The 27,396-nt window shown below is 35.2% G+C and overlaps 2 protein-coding genes across 3 annotated transcripts in view; one reads left to right on the forward strand and one right to left on the reverse strand.

Annotated features, from left to right (window-relative positions):
- Positions 1 to 379: 379 nt before the first annotated feature.
- On the reverse strand, positions 380 to 5,338 carry Rap2l (Ras-associated protein 2-like). Of its 2 annotated transcripts, XM_071597208.1 has the most exons (2): positions 5,318 to 5,338; positions 380 to 3,016 (listed from the first exon to the last, which is right to left on the reverse strand). In XM_071597208.1, the coding sequence occupies exons 1-2, from the start codon at positions 5,336 to 5,338 to the stop codon at positions 2,480 to 2,482; spliced, it is 558 nt and encodes a 185-aa protein (XP_071453309.1). In that variant the 3' UTR covers positions 380 to 2,479. The 2 variants fall into 2 exon arrangements, with proteins under 2 accessions (XP_071453309.1, XP_071453308.1); XM_071597207.1 differs by lacking the exon at positions 5,318 to 5,338 and having other exon boundaries at positions 380 to 3,184.
- scramb1 (scramblase 1) overlaps positions 3,332 to 27,396 on the forward strand; it is a 25,139-nt gene continuing 1,074 nt past the window's right edge. The window contains exons 1-9 of the mRNA XM_071597206.1: positions 3,332 to 3,444; positions 3,976 to 4,043; positions 6,239 to 6,523; positions 14,383 to 14,490; positions 15,574 to 15,791; positions 17,753 to 17,917; positions 20,831 to 20,992; positions 22,901 to 23,053; positions 26,376 to 27,396. The exon at positions 26,376 to 27,396 is cut by the window's right edge and continues 1,074 nt beyond it. Of these exons, the coding sequence (XP_071453307.1) occupies positions 3,998 to 4,043; positions 6,239 to 6,523; positions 14,383 to 14,490; positions 15,574 to 15,791; positions 17,753 to 17,917; positions 20,831 to 20,992; positions 22,901 to 22,960 (1,044 nt within the window). The 5' untranslated portion in view covers positions 3,332 to 3,444; positions 3,976 to 3,997 and the 3' untranslated portion in view covers positions 22,961 to 23,053; positions 26,376 to 27,396. The remainder of the gene's footprint in view (positions 3,445 to 3,975; positions 4,044 to 6,238; positions 6,524 to 14,382; positions 14,491 to 15,573; positions 15,792 to 17,752; positions 17,918 to 20,830; positions 20,993 to 22,900; positions 23,054 to 26,375) is intronic.

The raw sequence follows: 27,396 nt of genomic DNA on the forward strand, positions 1-27,396 counted from the left end.
AGGTCCATCTTTTAAACGTGTGAAGTAACCTAAGGGAGTAAAATAAATCAATCCAAGTCGAGAAAAGGGTTGTTGCACCATGACCGATGATAAGAAGTGATATACAGCATTATACCACCCTTCAAGATCTAAACGCAAAATCCAGATAATTAATAAATCGAACGCAGGTGATTTTTCACGTGTGATCGTCATAAATGTTGTTATACTCTTTCAAATAAGACACAGTAGCCTGACTGGGCTAATGAGAACGGGTTTCTTGTCCGTTTGTAATTTCTCAAGAGAGGCGAACTGAATAATGGACTTGTATCAGATCCAACCTGTAAGGGGGAGGGGGGGGTGGAAAAAATCAAGAATCCAATAAAACTAAGTTTATGTATAAACCATGTATTAAAACATATTTTCCTTTGTTACATTTAAAAACTATGTTTGTAAAGTAACACATGTAGAATTCACACAGTAATAATAGGATAATGGTACCATGAGTTAGCTCCCATCGGAGACGAGTGGATGCATCGAGACAAAAAATAAAATAAACCAATGCAATGCAAGGCCACTCTCTTTTCTTTTGGACAGTAAAATTTTCATAAACCTCGATGATGGTATTTCTAACAACAGAATTTGCACCTCCCCACGGTCGTTACTAAGCGATCCCATGATTTTTTTTTATTCAGTCAAAGACGGTAGTGGTATACTTTCATTTCTACTTCATTCCCCACATACAAAACATACTAATGATATGATTATTTTTTTGGTACTTTTTTATTACAAATTTATTCAATATATACCAAATCGACGGATGTTTCTGTATGTTATATAGATACTCTGAGTACACAAGTTAGTTTTGTTATTATTCCAAAGATGGTATATCATGCCTAGATTTTCCTTGGAGGGAGCAAGGCTCTTGATGTTGAAACCAAAGAGAGATTTGTTAATAGGCCTATTATTAGGAGACGATAGACATGCAAGAGTAGCTTCTCAACACTCCACCTGTGGAAGCTGTACAAAGAGGTTGATGAAACAATAGGTTACAGGTGTCACTGACATCAATGCCAACCCTTTTCACGTATTTTAAATAGGGATTTTTTTTCTCTTTTAAAAATCGATCTTTACCAAATGCTCCGTTACTAGCACGAGGAGCGTAATGATAATGGGTAGGACATTGAGACAAGTAAAATTTCTTTATAAACGAGTTCTTCGAATGGACAAAAAATATATATATATAATAACAATAAAAATAATTATAAGGGGTCCTTACAAAAGCGTCGACTTCTTCCTCTGTTTTTTAAATTTTCACAGTACCTGGTTCTGTACACTCCCATTTTTGAATAATATCACGAGTACCCTCTTCAAAAATGGCTGCACCACGTTTATCTTCTTCCACATAACCACTTCCAATAAAGCAAGCACACTTTCAACGGGATCATACAAAAGATTTATCCCATCACGGTAACCACATCCCATATGCTACAGCATTCTCGTGCATTTCTGAAAAGTATGCAAGCATACCTCTCGTCGCATTCTTCATGACCAATACATACATACAATATACACAGCTCCACTGATGAGGTGTCGGAAGAAATCTCCAACATCACTGACTATAACTCCACAATAACCACAATCCACCACTCGCACACAATTTCTCTTCGTAAGGGTTGAAAGGGGGGGGAGGGGGAGAGGGAATAATGCATTAAGAGAGATTCGATTAAAGGAAAATACCGAAGGATATGATGAAAAACAGGCCTCCAGGTGTCCACGACGAATCCGGAGTGTTTTGAGCCATCTACAGTAGACGATGATTCATCTTGATGCGTTTAAACTTCTTTCACTTTCCCTACCATCTCCATATGCGACCGCATATTCTTTCTTTTAAATAAACACCTTGTTAGGAAGAGGTCATGTGTTTACTAAGCGTATGTTCAAAAATTATTTTCAGTCACCCATACCGGCACACAGACAACGGAGATAATGCGTTGGGGTTTACAGGATTTTCACACCAAACAAAGATTTGAAAGGGTGAGAGGGCCGCCGCCAAAAACAGTCGCATAAACAAACAGTTCACGGACTATCACATAGCCTTACAGCGACGAAGCAAAATGCCAAGCTGATTTATAGGAGAAATTCGAAGCAGCAATTAAAACATATCAATATATGTGCGTATGAATATATATATATCGATAATATATATCTATATTTATATACTTATATTGCAAAACAACAACCAAGCCAGTCGAAATTTATCTCAGGTCAAGCTTCATGGTTCAATGGCCGACTGCAACATTTTTTACACGGCAGAGCTCCCCAAATTGAGTTGCTCATCACGATGGATAGGGAGGTTAGAGAAAGCAATTTTTAAGCAATGTCCTCGTTTGTTTGGAAGAGTGAGGCAACGGTAGGAGTGCTCATGGCATGGACATAAAAAAGATGGTGGCAGGAGTTAAAAACTTTCAGGTATGGAAGAGGAAGAATGGGGGACGAGGAATTAAAGCACCGTGCAACAGCAGTAATTCTTCTTTTCCTTCTCAGGGTTAAAGTTCATCTCCCTTACGATGTCCGCAAACACCTCGTTCACATTGGTCTTGTTCTTGGCACTTGCCTCAAGGAAGGGGCAACCCCACGCTTGGGCAAGATTCTGTCCTTCGACGGCTGGCACCTCCCGCTGGTGCTCCAAGTCCACCTTATTCCCCACGAGTAATACGGGGACTCTATCGGAACCCTTCACACGAGTAATCAACTCACGCATGGATTTGATGTCCTGAAATGTTTGGTGGTTGGTCAAACTGTATACGACAACGAAACCTTGCCCGTTCTTTATGTACAGGTCTCTCATGGAAGCAAATTGTTCCGTCCCTGCTGTATCCAAAATTTCTAACACACAGGGCGAGTTGTCCACCTCAATCTCTTTCCGATAGAAGTCCTCGATGGTGGGGTCGTACTTCTCCATGAAGCAACCAGACACAAATTGCACGGTAAGGGCGCTCTTACCAACCCCGCCCGACCCCAAGACCACTACTTTGAACTCACGCATTTTTCTCTGATTTCTTTCACTGTAGGACTATTCAGAAGCACTCCTCCGATAAAAACACTTGCGCTAAAGCGATGGGGTCCACTTGAGGAAAGATGATGGCAGTTTATGCCCACAAGAACGAGACTGTATATCCATCGTGCACACTTCAGTCATTCCTCTATCGCCATCTTAGCTCGACTGAATCGGCTGGTAAGAACGGCGACGGCGAGGACCCGAGAAAAGGCTGAGTAGAGCCTCTATCGGCGGATGTGGGAACTAAATAGTGGACGTGACGTAAGAGCATAGGGGGCGAAAGCGTAGTCACTTCCGAGAACTATCATATGGTCATATAATGGGAGTGTCTTAGGCGAGGCATACTAACATCTTTATTTAGGTTCTCGCCTCTTCACAAATAGGACAGTGATTAATAATCATTTCGGGTAATTTTTGTGTGCTTATTTACTCTATTGTACCCAATGTCATAAAATATTCTGAGATATCGAGAGGAAATACGAAGCACATAAGCTCTGTCGAGGGAGCTTATAATTATTGCGATTTAATTGGTGTACTATGAGATATTCGATGTATAGTACTAATATTTGCATTTCCTATAACATATTTGATGCGGTTATTCAGGCAAAATAACCGAATCAGCCTCTGATTGGTTCATTTGAAAACTTATTTCAATATTTCTTATAGTTTTCATGGCAAGGTATAATATATGTATTGTGTATCAAACTAACATCGTGCACCGTGCATTGCCTATATAGAAATAGATATTGTATACAATAACTTATATCCGGTTGTTGTGTGTCAAACTTAGTCATGACGCAACTTTGAAAACACTTATTAAGCTGACATCATCTTACAAATGTCGCATACTTTCTGAACTAGCATTTTTGAGCTGTTCATTAGGTATTTAAAGCTTAGTATTATCTTGATTTATTTTAGAAGTGGTTTTTTTATTAAAGGAGCCGCTGATAAGTTCCAATTATGTCATACCCTCCATCACAGCCGGGTATGAATCAGCCCTATGGTGGTAAGTTTACTTTTGCTACAATATTTACTTTTTATACATTCTCCCGCATTAGCCGGGAGCACTCCCAACATAAGTATGAAGAATTTAAATATTCTGGTATGGTGGATGTTGTTAATGCTAAACTTTTACGATGTAAACTTATTCCATGATCCTGAAAAACGTGCAATTTTAAGAGTTTGAGATTTGTAAAAATTTAGTAAACACCTCATGCGTTGCATTATTTTGAGGTTGTACATTCGCCCATTTCGTGGAAATCTTACAGATAAGATTAAATGTGCGGTTATCTAGTGGTTCATTGAGCTGGATATCTGATTTCTGGTGAGTTTATACCGTCAGAGAGAATTTGTAATGGCTCGTTCCAGGTTTTTATTTCAGCGAAGTTTACTCAGGATTACTCTAGTTTATCTCCCAACTCCATTGTTTCGCAAACGATGATAGTTAGATTTTATCCATGTTAAATAATAATGGAATGAGAGCGACTTCACTGGTGGAAGCTTGGTAGTGGATATTCTCGAGGAGTAATTCCTTAAATATCCATATGAACTCTATTGAAAACAACACACGTAATGTATTTGACTACCACTACCTTTAGACGAAAGTTCATCGTTGAAACCTGTATTTAACATAAAAAGTAAGTATGTGAACTGAGCATTAAATTTTAGGTGTGGATAATATTGCACTTTGCCTTTCATCGTCAGAATATTCTACAGAGCTTTTTTATTAATTATTTTAATATAAATACACAGTGAATGAAAGATCTGGATCCGTTATCCCCTGATGTTCTATTAATAATCACTAGTGGCCTTCGAATTTCAGTATTATGCCCTTCTCTTATTTATTTGCACTTAAGACAGCACATAAATCTTTTGTGTCAAATTTCTAAATGAATAAAAATAACTCACATTTTTAATTGTTAGGAATACACGGTTAGATAATGCATATCCTATTTAATTCTCATGTGGTAGAATAATATTAAATGCTCGTGTGGGGCAAAGTTGGCTGTAAGTGTGATGCAATTTATAGTATCCCAGTTGCAAGCTTCTTTTTAGAAATAAATCACCTCAAATCTATTTCTACTACTTTGTTGGCTATGCACACCGTTTAAACCATCTGTCAAACCTACTAGCCCTGTTAGTCCTATAAAAAAATTCATGAACAATTCTGCATCATGTTTATGGCAAAGAGTAGGATTTTTCGCTGAAGAATCAGGACATATCTGTTGTCAATTATAAGGGCCTGTATGAATAAGAACTTGAAACTTGTATCTTTGTGACACTTTTCTTAGATTTTGGCATCATCATGTATAAACTGTTGAACATGAATCCAACTTTATTTGTTTAATTTCTGGTGATATTTGGAGAGAGAATAAGTTGTATAATTAGAATGTTTGCTGTATTAATGTTAATCAATGGCAAGCAGGGCAATGGGACCTTATTAGAAGATTTCAAGAGTTTACGAGGGTGAAATGTAGTTCTATGAGTTATGTCATATGGAGGTAATCTAGGAGGGATACTATATTTCTTACATAATATAGTTACCTAGTGTCATTCACAGTATATTCGACAACTAGGCCAGCATTTCCATGATTTTCCATTAATATGTGTAATAATTTAAATAGTCTTTAAGTAGAAGGAATAAAAGCAGCTAGTGCGCCAAACATATCAAATTCTCTCTAGTTATCTATAATCTATTTGACTTCCAATCTGAAAACCAAGACAGGTCACTCATAATCAGCCACTTTAAGGAGCCAAGGTTCCCTCTCCTGGTTATAACTTCCATTTGGGGTAACAGGTTTGCAACTTTGCATTTATTACGATTGCATCATACCATTCAGACTGTATGGTAATATGGGTAATAGGGAGCTATTTCACAAAAACTGGTATGAAGAGGTGAAATCAATTGCAGCTGGTGGTCACCAGAATCATCATGTGAAATTAGACATTGCAGCTAGTGATGAAAAGTTTCAACTATGTTCATATATATATTGAGGGTGAAATTACAATGCCATACAATATATTATTCTGGACATAAGTTGTCAGTGTGACTGATGTTAATCAGTGTTTCATCATGCAGTATCATTTGATAATAAATACTTCATGGCTTTTTTTCACGTGCCATAGAAGTCAATTACCAGAGAATTATTAATGTTTCTTATTTTTTAAGCATTCCGTAAGTAATTCATATTCCATTTTCAGGATATGCCCCCGGTGCTCAATACCCACCGCCTGCGGGGGCACAGTACCCTCCCCCTATGGGCTATGCCAATCCCCAGGGGGGATATCCACAACCAGGGCAGCAACCAGGATATCCTCCTGCCGGACAGCCTGGCTATCCCCCGACACAGGGAGGGTATGCCCCACAGTACGGAGGTTATGCCCCTCAGGGTGCACCTGGTGCCCCTTATGGTGCTCCTTATGGTGCCCCACAGCAGCAGGTGATAGGCATGCAGCCTGTCTCCGGAGGAGGAATGCCTGGTTCAGGTAATAATATTAAGAATTCTCTCAGGAAAGACAAATAATATGAAAAAAAATGCACACGTTATCTTATCTCAAGAGTGTTAAGGTTGTCATAAATATCGACTGAATTGCTATGGTATGGTTTCACTGGTATTGGTATGACTGGACCGCACGGCTGTATGCAACAGCTTTGTGATTGGTTTCCTTAGGGCATTTGAATCCAAGTTCTTTAATGGGACAATGTAAAGTTCATATCTATACCAGAATATGAACAATGATGATTTATTGTGACCTATCTAGTTCAAAGAAGAAGACCATGATAAGATGTTTCGGTTAAATGTTTGAGATGGAAAGGGTACATTCAAGTCTTTTTCTTTATTTAGAAGTCTTCAACGTTAGCTGCTGTACAGTCTTATACAGTGCCTTACGCTTCACTTCTTCAATTAAATATTTATCCTCTTCATCTGAAACACATTGTGCTTCCTAAGTGGGATAAGAGTGACTGCCTTCTTTAAGAGCAGTTCAACTGTGGATTTTGAGCATCAGTCGTGAGACATGGCAGTGCTGACTTGGTGAAGCAGCTTTCATTTGATATGAATTCAGTGAGTTTGAAGTCAAAATACAACTGCGGAACATGGCATTCAAATGGAACCATAGAATTCCCCAGTGAAACCAGGTCTTTGATGCTGGATGGATAGATTGAGAAGCTAGATAGATAGATACATTTATTCACCATAGAACAATACATAATTGTATGGGCTTTGTTAAGATTCAATTAAATTTACAGATACGTTAGATTTACATGTATGTGAGGTGTTAGTCATGGAAAAATGTGGATCGGATACTATTATGACAGACCAGCAGGAAAGAATTTCTCTTGCTTTGGTCATGTTGAGAGACTAAATAAGAGTTGACTCACATGGCAAATTAATGAGGGGAGAATTAAATGGTTTTTTAGAAAAAGGGGTTCTGTGAATAGTGGGTGGATGTAGTTTTAAGAAAGGCAAATATGGATGTTGAATTCTTAAGAACTAAAGAGCAAGTGTTAGTAAATTAAGGACTGTAGCTGCAGTGAAGGAAGTATACTAGCGTGAAACAAACTGTGTGTAAGTAAATGAGAGTTCCTAAACTGTAACAAAAACATTTTCGCCGACCCCGGTGGCAGCGGGGTAACGTCCTCGTCTGCCATTCCAAGGGTCGCGGGTTCGATTCCCGCCTGGGTGAGTTTTCCTCCACCTAGGGCTTGGGTGTTTGTAAATGTGACTATTGTTATCGTTGCTAATAGTTCGATGTAAAGGCCAAAATGTGCTGTTTTCGGACTCATACTGAATAAATAAATAAATAAATAAACAAGTGTGCGTATCCTAAAAGGGAATGTACAAATATCATTTATGTTTGAATGCAGTTTATATGTCATTTGTGGAGGGACACAAGAAAAACAAATGAACGGATGCCATATATGGTCAGAGAAAAGTGATTGTGAAGTGAGGAAACTGGACGAAGATGGTAAATGTTGTAAGGAGGAGCAACTGAGATTGTGCTAAAAGGGAGAATGTTAAGTAAACACATCAGGGAAAGGATGAGGTTGGCCATTTTGAATGGTTTCTTGAAAAGCTTATTATAATTACAAAGGACTAAATAAAATCATGCAACAAATGAATTGTTTTTACAAGTATTATGGGCTGTGTATTATTTATAGATAGACCAAAAAAATCCACCCAGGAATTCCTTTATGAAATGTTTGTTAGATTAAGAAGGAAGGAAGAATTATATTCTTTGGTTTGAAATGTCTTCAAATCCCTTAAACAGAATTGAAATTGATTTCCAGCCATTCATGTCATATTGATAGCTTAATTATCAGGTGTTATTTTAAATTTTTAATTGGTTTGAAAAGGACTAGATTTAGTGAATGTTAAATTTACTGCATGTATTAGAGGAGCTAGCTGATTTAAGTTCATATTTATTTTGCCAATGGAACACGGAATGGTATAAGGTCCTGTTGAGCCATTGGAGATTATTTCATTAAGATATTTTTAGCTCTTTCTTTTGTCATTAGTTTGAGGAAAACTTTTTTATTGTGGTCTTACTGGAATTAAGCTGATTTGGAAGATAATTGTTTCAGTGAAATGTGTAATATGTAGGAGCTCTTTATACGTGATTGTATAACCTGTTTTGGGAATGTAAATAGTGTTACCCACCGTTGTATGCTGAAATGGCTAATTTTTATTATTTTAAATCCAGTTTTCTATGTATATATTTTGACAATCTCATTATTACCTGTATGTAGTCGACTGGTCAAGTTAGGTTTTGGATGGACACAAGCTACTTAATGGCATGGTGACAATTCCCATGTCTCTCTCTTAACAAAACACAACTTAATATCCTGCTTTACAAGAAGTCCCTCTTCATCTCTGTGTACTTCCTTCCTCCCTTCATCCTGTCCAACATCCCTATCCTATCTATTCCTGCCCTTTCCTCATTTCCTTAACACTCTCCCCTTGACCACAAATGTCAATATCTCACTGCCTATCTATATGCTTTTCATCCATTTCTTCTATCTCTTCATGATTTCTCCCAACAATCCCACCTCCATGCCCACCATACCCAGCACCTCCTCATTTGTTTTCCTTTCGGTCCACTTTACCTTCTCCATCCTTTCCCCTCACCTATATTTCAAAAGCCTCCAATCTATGCCTATCTTCCTGCTTCGATGATCATTTTTCCACCGAAACCCATAATGAAAATAATATAATGAAGTGAGAGTTATCCTCTATATATTTACATTACTAAGCTAACTAGTTGTTTGAATGATAAAAGCATTTTATTGAGGTACAAAAGAAATTTGCCCTTTGAATGCTTATTTTCCTCAAATGGAATTGACAGCAGAAAGGTAGGGTTTGATAATTTCATAAGTATTGACTGTCTAAAAAATTGTTGATACTCGACCCACTATGTGGAAGGGGATGAATGAAAATGACACCCTTATACATTGAAATTTAAAATATAACTAATCCTAGATAGGCACCCTTTCTCTAATTCAGGTGTGTGAAAACAGTCACTCTCATTAAATGTGAAATGCAAATGAACACGAAGGGGATCGAGATGGTGCGGGGGCTAGCGCACTGGCATCCCACCCAGAGGGCCCGGGTTCAAATCCCGGCGGTGTTGAATATTTTTCAGTGGTATCTCGATCCCTACTTGAGGTGCTTTGTGGAGGGCACTTTGAGTGAGTACGCCGTCCGTCGGATGGGACGTTAAACTGCGGACCCCTTTGCGCCTTTCGTAAAGAGTAGGCTAATGCCGACGCCGGGTTTCTTTCCACCCTTCATCCTTTCCTATCCATCCCCTATGGCGCAAATGACCTCAGCTGTCGGTCGCCTCCCCTCAAAACTACTACTACTGCAAATGAACACATTCTCAGGGTATAGTGGGGAGAAAATCCAACTACCAATGACCTGTCAGTCACTCTTTAGTTGTAATTATATGAAATAACTATGTCGGTTAGACAGGTCACTGGTATAAAGCATATGTGGCAATAAATTAAATTGGCATTTGCCAATTTAATTGCTAGTATTGCATCGACTTAAGGCTTTTAGACTGGCAAAACTTTTGAGTTATTTTCAATTACAAAAATCCTGAAATTTTAGTATAATAAGTGAAATAATAATAATAATATAAAGTGAAATTACTGTGTTCTTATGACATGGCAAAATATCACTCTCTCATGTACACGCCAGGAATTGCCAAGACAAGTGTTAAATTCATGAGCACAGAATGTGTTAACCACACCTTTTCTATTATGTAGTGATTAAAAAAGGCTAGCACTATTCATTTTGGCCTAAATTACTTTTTTAATAATGACGATTATAGCCTTCATTGTTCTGTTTGGTCATGTGGCATGGAACGTGATAAGTAGTAAACAAGAGTTATAAGTTCATCTTTGAAAACATTCCCAGTATATTTAAATTTTAAAGTTATCAGTAACTTATTATTGAGAGAGAGGCACAATGATATGGGCCATTTTTTTCATATTGCAACTGATTAATTTCTTAGGTATGCATTTTCTCCACCACAAGTCTGACAGTCATGAACAGAAGAGTTTGGCTACAAATAAGAATAGATTCATTTTCATAATTAGAGAACAGTGAAAGATATCTGACAAATTTATTATTTTAAATTTCTGAAACTGTTACCTTGTTGTAGCTCTAATGTATGCATTTGCTATTGCTTTAAAATATATTTTCTCAATGTTGAAAGTCTCGTCTGCTGATAGCCTAAATAATGTTCTTTAAATGATTTATTCCATATTCTGGCAATGGTACAAGAGGTTACTCATGCATTCATATATCCTCAAGAGATGGAGTTGGGTGAAGGATGGAGGGGACTAGGGTGGGTGTTGTTAATGTGAGGCAGGAGAGAGGGGGTAGGTCTACGGTCGCTAGTCACTTGGTTCCAGGGGGTGGGTTGGGGAAGTATGTTGTTGGTTCCTTGAGGTTCTGTTGTGGAGTAATTGCGCAGCAATGTTTGTAGCTCTTTCTCATAATAAAGTAGTGAAGGTGTTGAATAAGTCTCTTAATAAGCCCTCCTTATCTCGTGTGATACGTTGCCAACTTTATCCATTCTGCCCTCTGTGATGCATGCATGAGAAGATTTCCTGGGAAATATTTCTCCTGAGAACTGCATGAAGTAATGAATCTCACTGTGAAGTCGACATCAGCCAAAAATCTCAAAATTTAAGTCTACGTATTGGGCTAAGATTAATACCTTATCATAGCTCTTAAACCATTTCATATGCTATCTTCTCTATGGCCCAGGCCCAGAGTAATGTGCGTTGGCTGGTGTTATTTTCTTAATGCTATCACTTCTTAGCTTTTCAAATAAATTGCCCCTTCATGTCTGCTCACTGTATTTACTGAAGCCAAACAATAGTGGAACCACTGAGATAAGTCAAATGGTACAAAGGCCACTGATAAGATGATTGGTTACCATAGGTTGCTCCAGACTCGTAAGGCCATGTTGAATTCTAATGCTGACTGTAGAATCTAGTTCAAGAAAGCCAAGAAAATATCCGTTCACCTTAGAGCTCTGAAGATTTTTGATTCATTTGGAAGTTTGGTGTTTTAATCAAAGAATTCACGGGAGGAAATCAATGGTTGTGTGTTTAAGTGAATGGGTGTTTTCATTCGATAATTTATGGGAGGAAATTATATTTAGTGTTTGAGAGTTTTCAATCCTTGGTAAAATGTGTTGACTACGTAGTTTGTATTCAGCGTATTGTCCTTGTGATGAATATACATTTATATTCACGGTTCAATTCTCTACTTTTTAATTGCTTTCTGTGAGATGGTTTAAAACTTTAGTGCCATCTTTTGTTCTTTGTCTAGAGTAGCTCTAACCGGAATGATCAGCATATTCATGATCTGGAAGTAGTTGCTTTATGGCATTGTTTGTAGCCAGAATGACAACTTTGTCTGAAAAGTCTTCGAACTCTTCTGCTTTTGAGGATGACTTGTTTGGGTCATTCAAAAGAGTTAATTCCAAGAGAATAAGTCAATCACGCCCAGGTTTAAAGTTTAGGGAGTCTTTTAGGAAGGTAAACAAGAAAATTGTTTCTGTTGTGAAAAGGAGACAGGATTTCAATGCTGAAGTGAGTGATTACATCCCCTCAAAGTCGGGCCAGTCAATTTGGCACTCGATATGTCAGTTTCTTCACCAAGTCCCTGATCAACTCTTCCTAAGCAGTTCATCGGATGCCTGCTATTGCAAGCTTATTACGGAAGATGAAAAAAGGTATCCTCTTGTCAGTATATAATTTTGAGATATTTCTTACTCTGTTTGGAATACATTGTGTGACCTATCAATGCCTATTATAATGTTTACATTGACTTCTATGCTTATTGTATTGCATGCGCACATTCCACCACTTGGAAAATTGTAATAGTAATAAAAAGTTAATGATAGGAAAAAATTATAAAAAATCAGTAATGTTTCATTATGGCAAATATATTTAATCCTTCCGATGGAATTTGAGGGTCTTCATGTATCGTTTTTTAACTCTGTTAGTTTTTTATGCTTGCTGTATCAGTTATCCCATTTCTTTTTCTTTACCATATCTTGCCGATGTATTAATTGACATATTGGCCCTACACTTATTTGTATTTTTAAAGCACTGGTATTGCATTAGTTGTTCTTTCAACATAACAATTGATTTTCATCAGCTTTAGTTTTTACAAGGCTGTTCAATTTCTTGGATACAATATCCATGTAAATCTATGGAAAGGTGAATTTTGTGCTGGGGAATTGAGGGCTCTTATTCCATATTCAACTAATAATAATTGAATGGTGATTAATAAAGGATTTTTTTCAATCAATTGAAGCTGTGCGCTAATCTTTGGGGAAAAGTATGTGCATTCTTTGATATCATGTCTATTGCTTTACAAAATACCTTGAGTTTCCAGAAATGGTTCCCCAATAATTTATCATGAAATTTTGCTGTTGCAGAATACTCATAAAATTTCAAAAACTGTTTTATGCACTTCTTTGCATTGCATTCATGAAGATGTAGTCAAGATCCCATATATCTGCTATCAAAAAATTCTGATGAAGATTAAGGTGCATGTTTGCTGAAGGTGCCTCAAGTTATCATTCATTAGCACCGAGATGATTGTTCTCAATTGATCTAATCAGTTAAATGATTATTAATTAGATAGACCTATAAAGTAAACGCAAATTCCATTGCTAGAAAATAACACTTATTTTTCTTTATTCTGATGTAAATTTTGAAAAATATTTCATTCATAGTTCAGTCCCATGAAAAAATTGTTCCATAAATATTGAATTTAACAAGGCTTGAATTTTGCTAAATAAACTGTCTATCCATACCAATTTAATTCATTAGTATAACAAAAATAATAAAGATTTCCAGAATGTGTGCATGTGGTAATAATTATCGTTATTCATACATGGTTTAATGTTTATTATGTTGAATGCTGTCAGAAGTAAAAATATACAATATTAACAGAAAGAATGTCACGATAGATAAAAACTAAAAGTTAAAATCAAAAGATCCATCCAGTGAATACAACAGGTATGGAACGAGCCCCTTCTTGAAAATCATTGAAAACATGTTGTTACTTGCTTAAATAGGTGGAATAATAATACTCAATAGACACTCTCACATATTTTAAAGTTTTAGCCTTTCTACAATGTGGAATATTCAATCTATAATTGGCTAAGCAATAAAATTTTGTATGTCTAACTTTGTGGAATGTATATACAAATGTTCTTTAACATATATAAATGAGTATGGAATAGATAGAGGCTACAAACAGCCTTAATATTAAGACTTACAAAAATTGCTCTGCAATTATGAAGAAAACCCAAGCTACTATGCAATTAAAATAGCTTCTATTAAAATTTTACCTTATGACTAGATGGCTAGATGCTGTACACCATTCTGTATGCCATAACAAGTGACCAGTTAAAAGGTATGAAGTAAGAAAAATAGTGCATCAGAGGAGGAGGAAATTCTTCTCCTAAAGAAATCTGTGCCTTAAGGCATGGCACATATGCCTAGATGTAATTCCAAAGAAAAAAGTCCATGCAAATGATATGGAAGTAAAGTGGCATGCAACACTCATTCTTTTGCTACCTCTTAAAATAAGATACAATCAAATGGATGTCAATTGAAATAATCTTCAGCAAATGTATTCAGCATGATTTGAGTCCTCCATAATGAAGAACATTTACGGAGAGGGAAAAAACTTATTCATTAAACCTTCTTCTTGGTGGTTGGAAAGAGTTTTACTAGAACTGTAGACACAAGCAAGATTTTCTGCTGAAGAGTTCATATTTTCACTGATTTGTGTGTATTTATTTCATAGATGGATGGATGAATATGCCTCAAGGCATTCCGAACTGCCCTCCTGGATTGGAGTACCTTACTATGATTGATCAATTGCTAGTCAAACAGAAAGTCGAGCTGTTGGAAGGTATGTATTTTTTCGATTTTGATTAATTTTATTTATTGCTATTAAATTGGTGCTCCAGTGAATTAGTATTCATAATAGTATAGTATTTACTATATTAGCATATATAGTAATATTAATGCAATATCAAAAAGAGTAGCAATTTTTCTTTTCAACGCATAACTTAGAGCCAATTTAGTCATTAAAACAGTGTAGTCAAATGTTCAGCCACAACTTTTTCCCTTTGCTTTTAATAATTGCTATAAATAGTGTTCATTATATTTCCTTCTGTGATATGATGACATTCCCAAAAGGATTAAAAATGGACGCTCTCGAGCAATTAGAGATTAGAAGGCACTTGGTAAACCCCAACACGACACTTTGTAATGAGCAATTGTTCCCATACCCCTCCCCACTCCTCTCAGAAAAACTAGCCTGGAAATGGCCAAAACAATCCATCAACGCACCTGCGATCCCCCACCCCTCTCAAATCCTTCCAACCCTCCCCGCCCCCACTCTGTCCTGAGGGTATATATGCTTGCTCTGTCTGTTTTGCAAATTTGTACCTGATGATGCCGCAAGTCGGTGAAACGCATTGTACCGTATAATAAAATCTGTGGAAAAGTACGAGTCTTTCTTTCTTTTTAGTAATGGATATAGCCCAATAAGTTTGAAAGCCCCTTCCTTGAGTTTGACCTGTGTAAAGTTTCCAACCTCCTGCCTTGACTAGTCAAGCTGGCGGTGGAGTGATGGAAAGAACTGTCTGAAATCTCCCAGTTTTGCTTTACTATTGATCAAAAAGTGCTACGATATAAAGCTAGAAAGTCTCAATTGTGTGAATTGCTTGTAAAGCACGTGCATGACTGAAAATAATCCTGGATTAAGTGTGTATTTGCAAATCCACTTTTAAAAGCCACTTGTGTCAAGCATTTCTGTAGTATAAGGGCTTAACTAATGCAATCACATCCCTAATAGCACTGACGTCATCAAGAGTAGTCAAACAATGACAGGTCTTGACACAGTAAGATTGAAGTGTATGCTTTTCCTGTGGCTGTAAATGCTATGTAAATCTCTCTCATTTTCTCTGTTAATTATTTTATTCTATAGCTTTTACTGGATTTGAAACATGCAACAAGTTTACCATAAAAAATTCTGCTGGACAAAAAGTATACCATGCTGTTGAAGACAGTGACTGCCTTACACGCAACTGCTGTGGTCCTCTACGTCCGTTTGATATGAAAATTTTGGACAATTATAAACAGGAGGTGATTCATCTCAACAGGGCTCTAGCCTGTGACTCTTGCTGCTTTCCATGTTGCCTTCAGGTATGTACTAGGTTCTTCAAATCTAGTTGGGGAAATTTATTCTGAGAAGGTCATCTTTATGGGTTAATCAACAAATGTCTGAACAATTGGTGAATGACTTTAAGATTGAAAAATAAATTGATTTGGTTACTCTTTCGTAGTGATGAAGCATACTTCAACCCACGTACCAATGTAATCTTATGGCTACATTTATTTTATGGGTAAGAGTCTTAATTTCTGAGTTAAACAGCATTCAATTTTGTAACTTAGAATAACCATTACAGTATCTTGGATTTATTCTGTAAACCTTTTGTGGTTCTGAATGATGGCCTGAAGAGTTTTTCCCCAGCAATGGTTGTTAGTGGTTAGGTGGTTGAATAGTATTGGATGCAGGCTAAAGCTGTGCTGTGAAGTTACAGAGCCTTACAGTGATGTATTATAATTGTATACACTTGAGAACATTTCTATGGAGCATTATAAAGTAGATTCTGTTTGTAATGTAATTTTTCTAGTATTTTTTGGATCCCGTTTAGAAAGTCCGTAAGAGCAAATAGATGGACCATAGTCTTCTTATTTTTTGGATAGTAAAGTAAAGCCAAACTCTTTACAGAATCCTCCTAAACCATTTTCACAAGAAACTACGCTATGTTTAAGTTCAAAATTCCAAGAAACTGTTGGAGATCCGCAACAGTAACTTTTTAACGGAGTCATCCGCCGATATGCGAATTACAATGCTGGGATATCCCGGTCAAGGCGATTGATTTTTACACTCTGAAATTGTTGCACTCAAAGTTAGTTTAGTTTTTTCTGCTGCAAGATCCAATATTTGCTATATATCTAGGTAAATGGAGAGTTTTGGAATGGCATGGAAATAATTAGCTATCTATTTCAAATGCATATGTAATATCTGCAAAATGTGTTTGGTTTAGATGAGTACATGAATTATGTGTCACGTAGCAATAGTTTATTAATAATTCCAAATGTATTCCTGGAATATTGATTGAAATAATATAATTATTTTCAAAACAAAATTCTTGGAAACTTGCAAGCTAAACTTATATTTCAGCACTGTACAGCAGTGCTGCTTCTTATTACCACTTAGTAAACCACTTGCAGTATATGACCCAACTCTGCCCTGATTAGTTAGGGTGTATACTCTATAGATAGTAATTGAATTTGGAAGTTTGCCATGCTTACCTTACCAGGAAGGGATCCAGACATTCACACAAACCACTCTTGCTCCCATTTTAGGGACCTGAAGCTCTACCCTCCAAAAAGGATCTACCACATCTGTGCCACAAGCTTTGATTTTGTCAATAGATTGTGGTATGCTCAAATAAATCCATCATTAAGTACTAGTATACTCAATAAAACAGTTCCTGGCGTCACTTGGTGGAAAATCTTCATATTGAAATTGAAATTAAACCATTCCTCTTCCTACCTCAACCAATCCTTGCTTTCTTCCCTCCCTCCTCTTCCCCTCCGTCCAGAGACATATACATATATACTGTGTTTGACCTGTATTTTTACCTGATGATGTTATACCATAAGGAAACCTGGGTAGTGAAGAACATTTTTTTCTATGTGGAGAAGCCAAGTAGTTTAATTTCAATTTCAACCAGTATACTCATGTCTATAGCTAGCTTGAATGTTAAGTAGCATAGGAAAATCAAACATTGGTATATAAATGTTTTATTGCTTGTTTTTTGAATGTGTGCTCTAAAATAGTTACTCTTCCTTTGCAAATACCTTTGAATATTTGTTAATACAGAATTTGTGTTCTGGATGGTGACTAAAGGTATTTGATTCCATTCAAAATTCTCTGCTCTGCTTTTAAGACTGAAATGTGGTAAATTTTAGGTGGAAAATTACTAGGAAATATGGTTGGGAAAATCTCCCAAACATTTCACTTGCAATCTTTACTTGATTTGTAGATTCAAATCCATTGTGTTGTTGTTTATCATGCCAACATTTATTTGCAGAGAATGGAAGTTTCTGCTCCTCCAGGGACCTTGGTGGGCACAATTGAACAGGAGTGGAGTATTTTGACCCCTCAGTTCAAAATTAAGAATGCTGCTGGTGAAGTGGTGCTTAGGATTGAAGGCCCATTCTGCACTTTTACAATGTGTGGTGATGTAGAATTCAAGGTATGTATGTGTGTATTATTTTTATAAATAATATATACATATTGTGTGTGTATATACAAATGAATTAGTGTCCACTAACATGAATACTGTGGTTCAAACATTTTATTCATTGCTTCTAATGCCTTTTTGTACTTGTCCTTTCTGATGCTTTGCATCATTATCTTCAATTCCTTTTCATCTCCGGAATGTCTGTAAAATGTTTCCTTTTCAGCTCCCTTTTCATTCCGGCGAACAAAAAGAAATTACAATGTCTGAGATCCGGTGAGTAGGGTGGGATAGAGTGTCATTGGAAGATCAATGTGATAGGTCTTGGATGAGAATAAATGCAAATAAAACAAAGCTTATGCAGTTTTTCCAGAAAGAGAAAGGCTAAGTTAAACGTTAAATTAGGAGGGCAAAAACTATATCAGGTGGAACAGTTGACGTATTTTGGAAGTGCTTTGGACCAAAATAGTTGGGACGTAAGCAATGTATGAAAAGAAATTTCACTAGGGAAAGAGGCTTTCAACAAGGAAGAGGGAATTAATGACAGGAACGTTGAGCAGGGATGCTAAGAAAAGGCTTGTTAAAACTTTGAAATAGAGTATATTTATGTGTGGAGTGGAGAGATAGTCATTGAAGCAGGATGATAGGTGTAGATTGAAGGTTTTTAAAATTTGTGCGTGGTGGAGAAGGTGAAGTGGACAGAAAGGAAAACAAGTGAGGAGGTGCAAGGTGGGGAAGGAGAGAGGATTGTTAGGAGAAATCATAAGGAGGTAGGAAAAATGGATAAAGGTATTGATTGGAATGGATAAAGGCTGTATTGATTGGCTGTGGGATGTGGGATAGAGGGGAGAATGTTACGCAAACGAAGACAGGTAGAGAATAGGGATGGATGGAGTGAAGGGAGGAAGGAATCATTCAGAGATGAATAGAGGAGTGTATTAAAGTAGGATGTTTGGTTGTGTTTTATTAGGAGAGGTTATTTAATGTATTTTTGTACATTATGTTAGGCTACGACGGTAATCCCAGAAGTACCCGATCCAACTAAGAAATCACCAAAAATTTTGGAAAAAATTTATTCATTTTTCAACATAATATTCTTTAAGCTCTATACACTTTTCCCAGCAATTTTCAATAAGTTCAATACCCTTTTTATAATAAGAACTGTCTTGCTCCTCAAAATAGCCATTAACTGCCGGCATCACTTCTTCACGGTTGTAAAATCTTTGACCACCGAGCCATTTTTTTCAAGTTTGCGAACAGAAAATAATCCGAGGGGGCTAAATCTGGCGAATAGAGTGCATGAGTTAGCAATTCAAACTTTAATTCATGAATTTTGTCCATTGCAATAATGGATTTGTGAGCTGGTGCATTGTCAGAACACTTTCTTCTTAGCCAAATGCAGCCACTTTTGCTTGATTTATTCGCTCAAACGTTGCAATAAGTTTGCATAATACTCACCGTTGATAGTTTTTCCTTCTTCAAGATAGTAAATGAAAATTATCCCAGGCACATCCCAAAAAACTGACTCCATGATCTTGCCTGCAGATGAAACAAGTCTTCACCTTCTTTGGAGTTGGTTCTCCCTTATGAATCCATTGTTTTGATTGTTCTTTTGTCTCGGGTGTGAAGTAATGGACCCATGTTTCATCCATGGTTATGAAATGGCACAGGAATTCTGCTTTGTTGCTGTGAAACTTTGCTAAACACTCAATTGAAAAATCTTCACGACATTGGTTTTGCTCAAGTGTAAGCAAATGCAGCACCCATCTTGCACACAGCTTTCTGTCTGTCTGTCTGTCCAAATTTTCAGTTAATATGCAATGTACCATACTTTTTTAAATGCCCACTATGTCTGCTAGCTCGCGCACTTTCAGTCGATGATCATCCAGTATCAATTTGTGGATTTTCTTCGCCGTTTCTGGAGTCATCGCCTCATTTGGTCAACCAATGCGATGCTGGTCTTGACAGCTTGTACAGCCTCGTTTAAAGTCAGCTACCGAATATTTTACTGTAGTAAACAAAGGAGCAGACTCACCCAGAGTAGAATCCAGTTAAGCCTTTATTTTGGATGGGCTGAAGCCTTTCAAATAAAAGTATTGTATCCCATTATGATAACCAATTTTCTCCATCTTCACAAATTCACTGAAAACGTTCACTATTGATGGCTGCCAAACAATTGCTAAACAATGTGGCATCTTCTAACGTGAAACATTTGCTTTGTAGATTGCATACTTTCTAATGCAGTGATATTTTTCAAACTACCACCATCTCTAGGTCAGGCTGGGTACTTCTGGGCCTTCCCATGTATGTCCATCCACATCCTTCCCCAACCAAAATTTATTTGAGGATTGTAATTGTGTATTGGGACTCTTCTCCTTAGATTTCCTCTGTGAAGAAATGGGTTGCTAAATTTAAGCGTGGCCATGAAAGCCTCTAAGGTGATCCACACCAAGGATGTTCAAAAAGTACAACCACCCCAGAATATTAAAGGATAGTTGGCAAATAAATTTCTACATGGAATGTACTAATAAAATTTAGCAATCAAAACTGTTGCTAATTACTGTGTAAGAACCATTTGAGTTTTGTCTTTATGAACACTGAAAATGTAAAACTTTCCTGCCGTTTTATAATTAGGTACCCTAGAGTTTTGTCTCAGTCAGTGAATTAGTGAGGGCCATGTCTATGTCATAATTGATTATATTAGTGCAAATGCAAGTGTGTAATCTTGTAATCAAGATGAAACTTATAAAAAGACAATGAACAGTAAATTTCTGGAGGAACAAAGTGTATGGTACATTTTTCATTAAGTGATACTATATCAATTGACTAAAAATTAATATTAAAATACATTTACCGTAATTAACTCATTATTTAAAGTTCATATAAATTATCATCACTGTTTGCATAATTGATGCAATTTCTTTTCAGATTATGTCCAAAGATGGCTCTACCAAAGTAGGAAAAATTTCCAAGCAGTGGGCAGGACTTCTGCGGGAAGCATTCACCGATTCTGACTACTTTGGCATTACTTTTCCTGTAGATCTTGATGTTCGCATGAAAGCAGTAATGCTTGGTGCATGCTTCCTTATTGTAAGTATATACTTAATATATTTGAGCATGTTTTCTTATTTTAAGTATTCTTTTAGTATATCAAAAGGATAATTGCTAAATTTTGGAATTGGAAGCATATTAGTTTTACCTACTGTGCAAACTTGATGTTATTAATATTTTTTTAATGAGAGGAAAGTGAGGAAATGTTTTTATGAACCATATAAATTTCTTAAATGTGTAATGAAAATGTCTTCATTAAAAAAGTTTATTGTGAGCCGTAGACTGGGAACCATAGCATTAGTTTACCAGCAGTGTGAGATGGTAAACCATTTTAAATTATGTAATTGCATCTATTCTAGTAACACCGACAGAGTACTAAAAACAGCAAGACTTTGTGACAAAATATGTACTTAGGTAGGAATGTATATCATCTCATACCTTAAAAAATGTAGATATATGTATTTGTAATATAAAAAATCCTGTTGTTTATTAACTGAGTATGTTCGTCTAATTTATTCATGTTTTGATTTCAAATTTTTTTTAATTTTTCATAAAAAATTGAATCAAAAGTACAAGAATTCTGCGATTTGAAATCTTTACTGTATGGTATGTTACGAGCTCAACTTCCCCACACACATTTAGTGGTAACCTCTCGTTCAGTGCTGAAATATTAGTTCTTGCTGGTGTATTGTTTACTTTTAAGTGTAGTCGTAGTTTTGCTTAAGTGCGTAGGGCTTACTGAAATGCTTAATCAGGATTGTAATGCTATAGTTTTGATGTTAGGGTGGATATTGTGCTATTTAGTTTGAAAATTTGCATTTTTGAGTTAATTGAAATTTACTCTCTAGCTTAAACTGAAAGTTGCGTATGCTATTTTAATGCTTGTCTATTATTACTGCTGGTAGTTTAAATTTTTCCTATATTTTTTTATGAATTTTGACAAACTGGCTTATTATGAGGTTGTGTTGGTGCAATTTCATTCTGGCTTATGTAGTGTAGGAAGAGACAAAATTTGTTCTTTGAAAATAAGACTCGATAGTGGTAATTCTAAGATTTATGTTGATGGTCCGAAAGCAGAAATTGTCACTTCCAAAGAGACTCCATGGACTATGTTGACTTTTCCTATTCTGAGATTTCTGTTCTCAGTCGTCATTGACAAAAATTTCAACTTTTAGGTCTTACCCTTCAATAAGGACCGTGAGATAATCTGTTGGCCCATATTTCTCACTAATATCCGAGTCAAGGCTGTTTTCATGATAAGTAGAAGTTTTTGTTTGTTTATAATTCTCAAATCAATTGTTTTGGATTTTTTGTGAACATTTTTATTCACTTACAACTTGAAAAAATTGATTGATTGTGATTTTTCCTGCCTATTTTGACAGCTTGACTCATGAAATATTCCCTATTTAATGTTCAGTTTTTTTGCCTTTGTCATTTATTACATATTCTGCCTATGCACTCACTCACATAATGCATAGACAAAAATATTTGTCATCTTATCCGTGGATGTATTTAATATGTAAATACATATCTACGAGAGTGGTCTGAAAAGTTTCAGACCTCAAAAATTTCAGAAAAAATGTCTTGTATCTTTGTTAGGTGTGGGAAACTTTTCAGACTACCCATGTACATGTCTCGTTCTTCTTTTATTGCTACTGGCAGGGTATGAATATTTTTTAAACCAAGCTTACCATTGGCTGATTGGACTGTTGCCATAATTTTTCGTACATACCTCAAGCAACTCAGAAAACTGTCAACAAATTCGTCGACACAATTGTAGTTATTTGTTAATAAATTTGGGTTGTAACCAGTGAGTTTTTTATGTGTCATCCAAATCTTAGAATTTCCCCTCATATATTGTCCTGGACATAAGTCCTGTTATTTATCCAATAGGGACTTGTGCATTGCTTCAAAAGTATCTGACTGATTGGTCATTCTCATTTTCAGGATGCTATGTTCTTTGAAAAAGCTGGCAATGAGGAGAGGGATCGTCCAGGGATGTTTTAGTTTCTCCACGTTGTCTGCAATTTCAATTCATGCCATTCTACGTACATCTGCAGTAATGCAGTAAGAGTCCAGTTTAGATCTAATTTCCAAGAGGTGAGAATTCCTTACTATATGACTGTTAATTGTGCCTGTTTCATCAACCCATAGTAATAATGTGTACTGTTTTTCTCACCTCATTTCTGTTACTTCATTTTATTAAATTTATTATCATGCATGGGATGATGATTTAGTGATAACTTGTGATTGATTGCATTTTGTAATAGTGAGAATAACATGTTTAAGTGTGTATCCAATCAAATAATAATTCTTAACGTAAGAAATCAGTGTGCCTCCATAGCATTTTTGAGATTTCTAAACTCTGTCTTGAATATATTTTGTAATGTTATTACTTAATTGTCTTAAGACACATTCATTTTTATTTTAGACTATAATTTCAATGTTTATTATTGTAATTTTTACAATAACATCTTCATGATAGCAATAGTTGTATCTTATGCCCACCTTTGCATTGATATTTTTCTGTTTTTAAATCTCTAACCTTATCCTTTAACTCAATCTCTTTCAGAGATGTTTTTTCAGTGCTTATGTGAGTAGGATCTGTTTCAAAATCCTATGTTTCCAATACACAAAGAAGTTTGTCATGATTATTTGGTGATAAATTTTATTTTATGAAATCAAATTTGAATATGAATTCACACTGAATTTCTGCATTTTTAATAGCTGTCATGTTATCTCTAGATTTTTCTTAGGTATTTTTCACCATGTGTTGTAGTTTAAGCAAATGAAATATGAGCACAGACTGATTCAGTGGTCCTTTAAAAGCATTTGTCTTGCATGGATAGAATTTTTTTAGTCTTAAAATAACTGGAACTTAAGTGATATCTCTTCAGCATGCAATTATGTGTTAGGTATAGTATTTCACCATTACCGTTGATCGAATGTAAAACACTTAAGTGTTTTATATGTTCAAAATACAATTTCATTTATCATGGTATCAATCAATGTTTTAGGAAGCTACCTCAAATAAGCTTAAGATCATTGAAAGTTTATTAGTACACCACATTGTATTTTTTTACCAAGTAACATTGATTTTTCTGTATGGTAACTCGAACCTCTTAAAGCCTCAGAAGTATATTGTAATTTATTCAGAGTTACAAACTATGTTAAATATTTATTAATTAACAGTGATTTAATGGCATGTCAAAATCACTGAAATCCTTGTAATAATAACATTTCACTTTTAAGCTAATAATTTAATTTATTTTCATGCCTACCGATATACATAGAAGGTGAGTTTCTTCACTCATTCTGCAAAAAGAATTTGAAGGTTTACTGTAAAAAGGTAAAATACAATGGGTTCATCAATTTTTGAAGGGTTGACGTAGGATAAACTTAAAAATATGCACCACGGAGAAGCTCATTACTTACTTTATGATTGGATGCAAGCATTCTAATTGCATGCATCTATGGAAATTTCTCATTGAATGGGATTCAAGTACTCCCGATGCAGTTTTTCCTGAATCTTGAGGCAATAAACAATTTTTAATGTATTGCCATGTATTGCTCTTGTTATTTATATGAGCTGATTGCATAAACATATAATTATTTGTAAGTATTTGAGTTGTGTACATCTAATCATATGAAGTTGTTGAATAGTGATTGAAAAGTATGTTCGTTTGTTAATAGCGGTTTTGAATGAAATGCCTTCTCTATGAGTTTAATTTCAAATAAGTTTTTTTATGAAAACATAATTCTTGAAACATTGTAGAAAAGTGTGGCTACATGAAGATTTTTCCATTTTGCTATTTTACATCTATAACATTTATCAATGAATTAGAAGATAGTAAATGAAGTTCAATAAGAGAATTGTGAAAATAAAGTTTGAGAACTGAATGTCAACAGAAGAATTATTTCAAAGAGATGGTAGCTATATAAGCCTATGGAGAGCGAGAAGAAGTGATAAACTTATTTTAGGCATCATGAAGTACTGGAGTAGTTTACAAAAGAGCATAATGGATTATGTGTTTGGAGGGAGAAATTTCAGCAGAAAGTCGAGGATTAATTATAAGAAGCATGTTGATGACAAATAGCTGCATAAGAAACTCTGACGGAGCAAAGAGATTGGAGAGCTAATGCAACCCAGCCCTCAGATTGATAATGCATTTTGATGATGATAATGATAGTATATATTTACGTAGATTTGAAAATTCTTGGAATTCCTTCCTCATATTATTGCCGCATCACAATGTTTAGGAAAATTAACTTTTGCAAAATCAGATAAAAGTCCTTTTTAATTTTCTTTGTGCTTGCAGAATCTGATATGGTTATGGAAGAATTTTTTGTACACCATATTTCCTGACCCATAAGATGCAACCTGATTCTTCAGGTCAGAATTTATGAAGAATACTTAGATCAGACAGAAATGATGAAATTATTTTGATGTTAACATTTAATGCAAAGAAAATTAAATGGTTACATTTAAATATTAGCAGCTTCTCATATATCAACTTTTATCCATGGAAGACTCCAAACCTCCAAAACTCTTTTCAACTACATTGTTTCTGTGAGAATTTTTTAGTAAGTACTCTCTAGGAAATATTAAAACTCTGTTCCATGCTATCAACTCAAAGCAGTGATATTATTGACATTTGTAATAACGGCAACCATTTTCTATATTCAATGCAGGGAAAAATATGTAATACTAAGTATTTTTTTTGGCAAATCTGCTTGCACTTTTTAAGTTTTAACTTATACCCATGTACTCTGGCTCACAAGATGCCACCTGGTTTTAGAGTACACATTGAAGTATAAAAAGTGTCTTATGGGCTGGGAAAGACCGTATTCTTTTGTCTACCTTCTGCTTATCCATACTGACATGCTCTCCGCTTGGTGTGAAACACATTAATGAAATCACCCAGTGCTGAATTAAAGGATATGCATTTTGATGACACCATACACTAACTCTCTGGGTAGCATGGCAATCAATTTTATAATTTCCCTTTACCAAGAAAATTTGTATAAAATTCAATCTTGGCAAAGTTATGAGTGAGGGTAATAGTTCAAATAAATAGATTGTAAATAAATCGTTAAATAAATAGGCATTTACACAAAGTTATATTTGAACCCTAGAACAAAGGATATAAGTTTGAATTAAATTTTTGAACCAAAGAATAAATGGAAATATGCTACAAAATAAATGATCGAATGATATATGTGTATAATTTTCTACCAAATTAATAAGTTAAACTTTATTTGTTGTTTGCAATGACATTTGCAGTACACTTAAAATATGTTTTAATTAAAATTGGAGTAGGTTTAAAAGTAAATAAGTTATAGTCTCATTTTCTTGTTGTGTGGTATCTTTTCGTATGTAATTCATCTGACTGGTTCTTCAAAATTTTCTTTTTCTTTTCAGGATAAAATATATTTTACTACTGGGAAAGGTCAATATAAGCCCTTAATGAGCCAGTGCTGCTCCATTTTATGCATACCTACTACTCAATGTTGTGATGGATTTGATGGATTATTTCCTTCAGATTTAAACTCTAAAGCTGTGTTTTCATTTTATTAACTGAGTGTTGGTTTAACAATTGTTCATTTATAAAGGCTGATAATTATTGTTAACTAGTCTTGAGGAGTTACTATTATATATGTGGGCTTGGCAGTAAGCTGGATTTTTACACTTTGTCATTAATAAAGAACACATTATTTTATTTGTGTTCCCATTATTTCATGTAAATATCATGTATTAATCACCATTATAATAAATGTCTTTACAAGTTTTAAGAAACTATTTTTGAATAGTAGAAAGCACTATTGTTCAACATGAGAAATTCTCATGTGTACCATTTGTATAGGATGTAACAGACTGTACCAAATAGATTTATCTAGTGAATATAATATTTTCTGGTCATAGCAATCAGTATGTAAACCAGAAACGCTACATGCTTCATGTTTCAAATTGTATGATTATTATAAAAAGGAAATAAACATGGTAAAATCAGTAAAGTGTGAAAGCAAAGTTGTGGAGTTTGAAGAGGTTTGCCATATATGTGTAGAAGGAAAGGATAAATGTAACTATGAATCTATAGCTACCATTAGTTGCAAAATACAATAGTATATTTTGTTTATTAATTTCTCTCCTGAGGAAGGTGGTTGAAATTTTGCCTGCTAATATTTGGGATTGCTGTGAAAGTATTGAAATAAATGAATATTTTTTCTATCTCTAATCACTTAATACTTAATCATTGAATTAATAGAAGCTTATCCAATAATAAATACTTCTAAATTTTATACAAAAGGCGATTTATGATATTTCTTTCACATGAAAATTCCAGGGTAAAGCATTGATAAATAATTAGCGCAAAAGGAGTAATTGGCAATCTGGAGAAATAGGTATCCCTTTTTGCATATTTGAAATCATTATCATGTATACC

The sequence above is a fragment of the Hetaerina americana genome, unplaced genomic scaffold (genome assembly GCF_022747635.1).
Source record: "Hetaerina americana unplaced genomic scaffold, ioHetAmer1.1.p SCAF_81, whole genome shotgun sequence".
Lineage (NCBI taxonomy): Eukaryota > Metazoa > Arthropoda > Insecta > Odonata > Calopterygidae > Hetaerina > Hetaerina americana.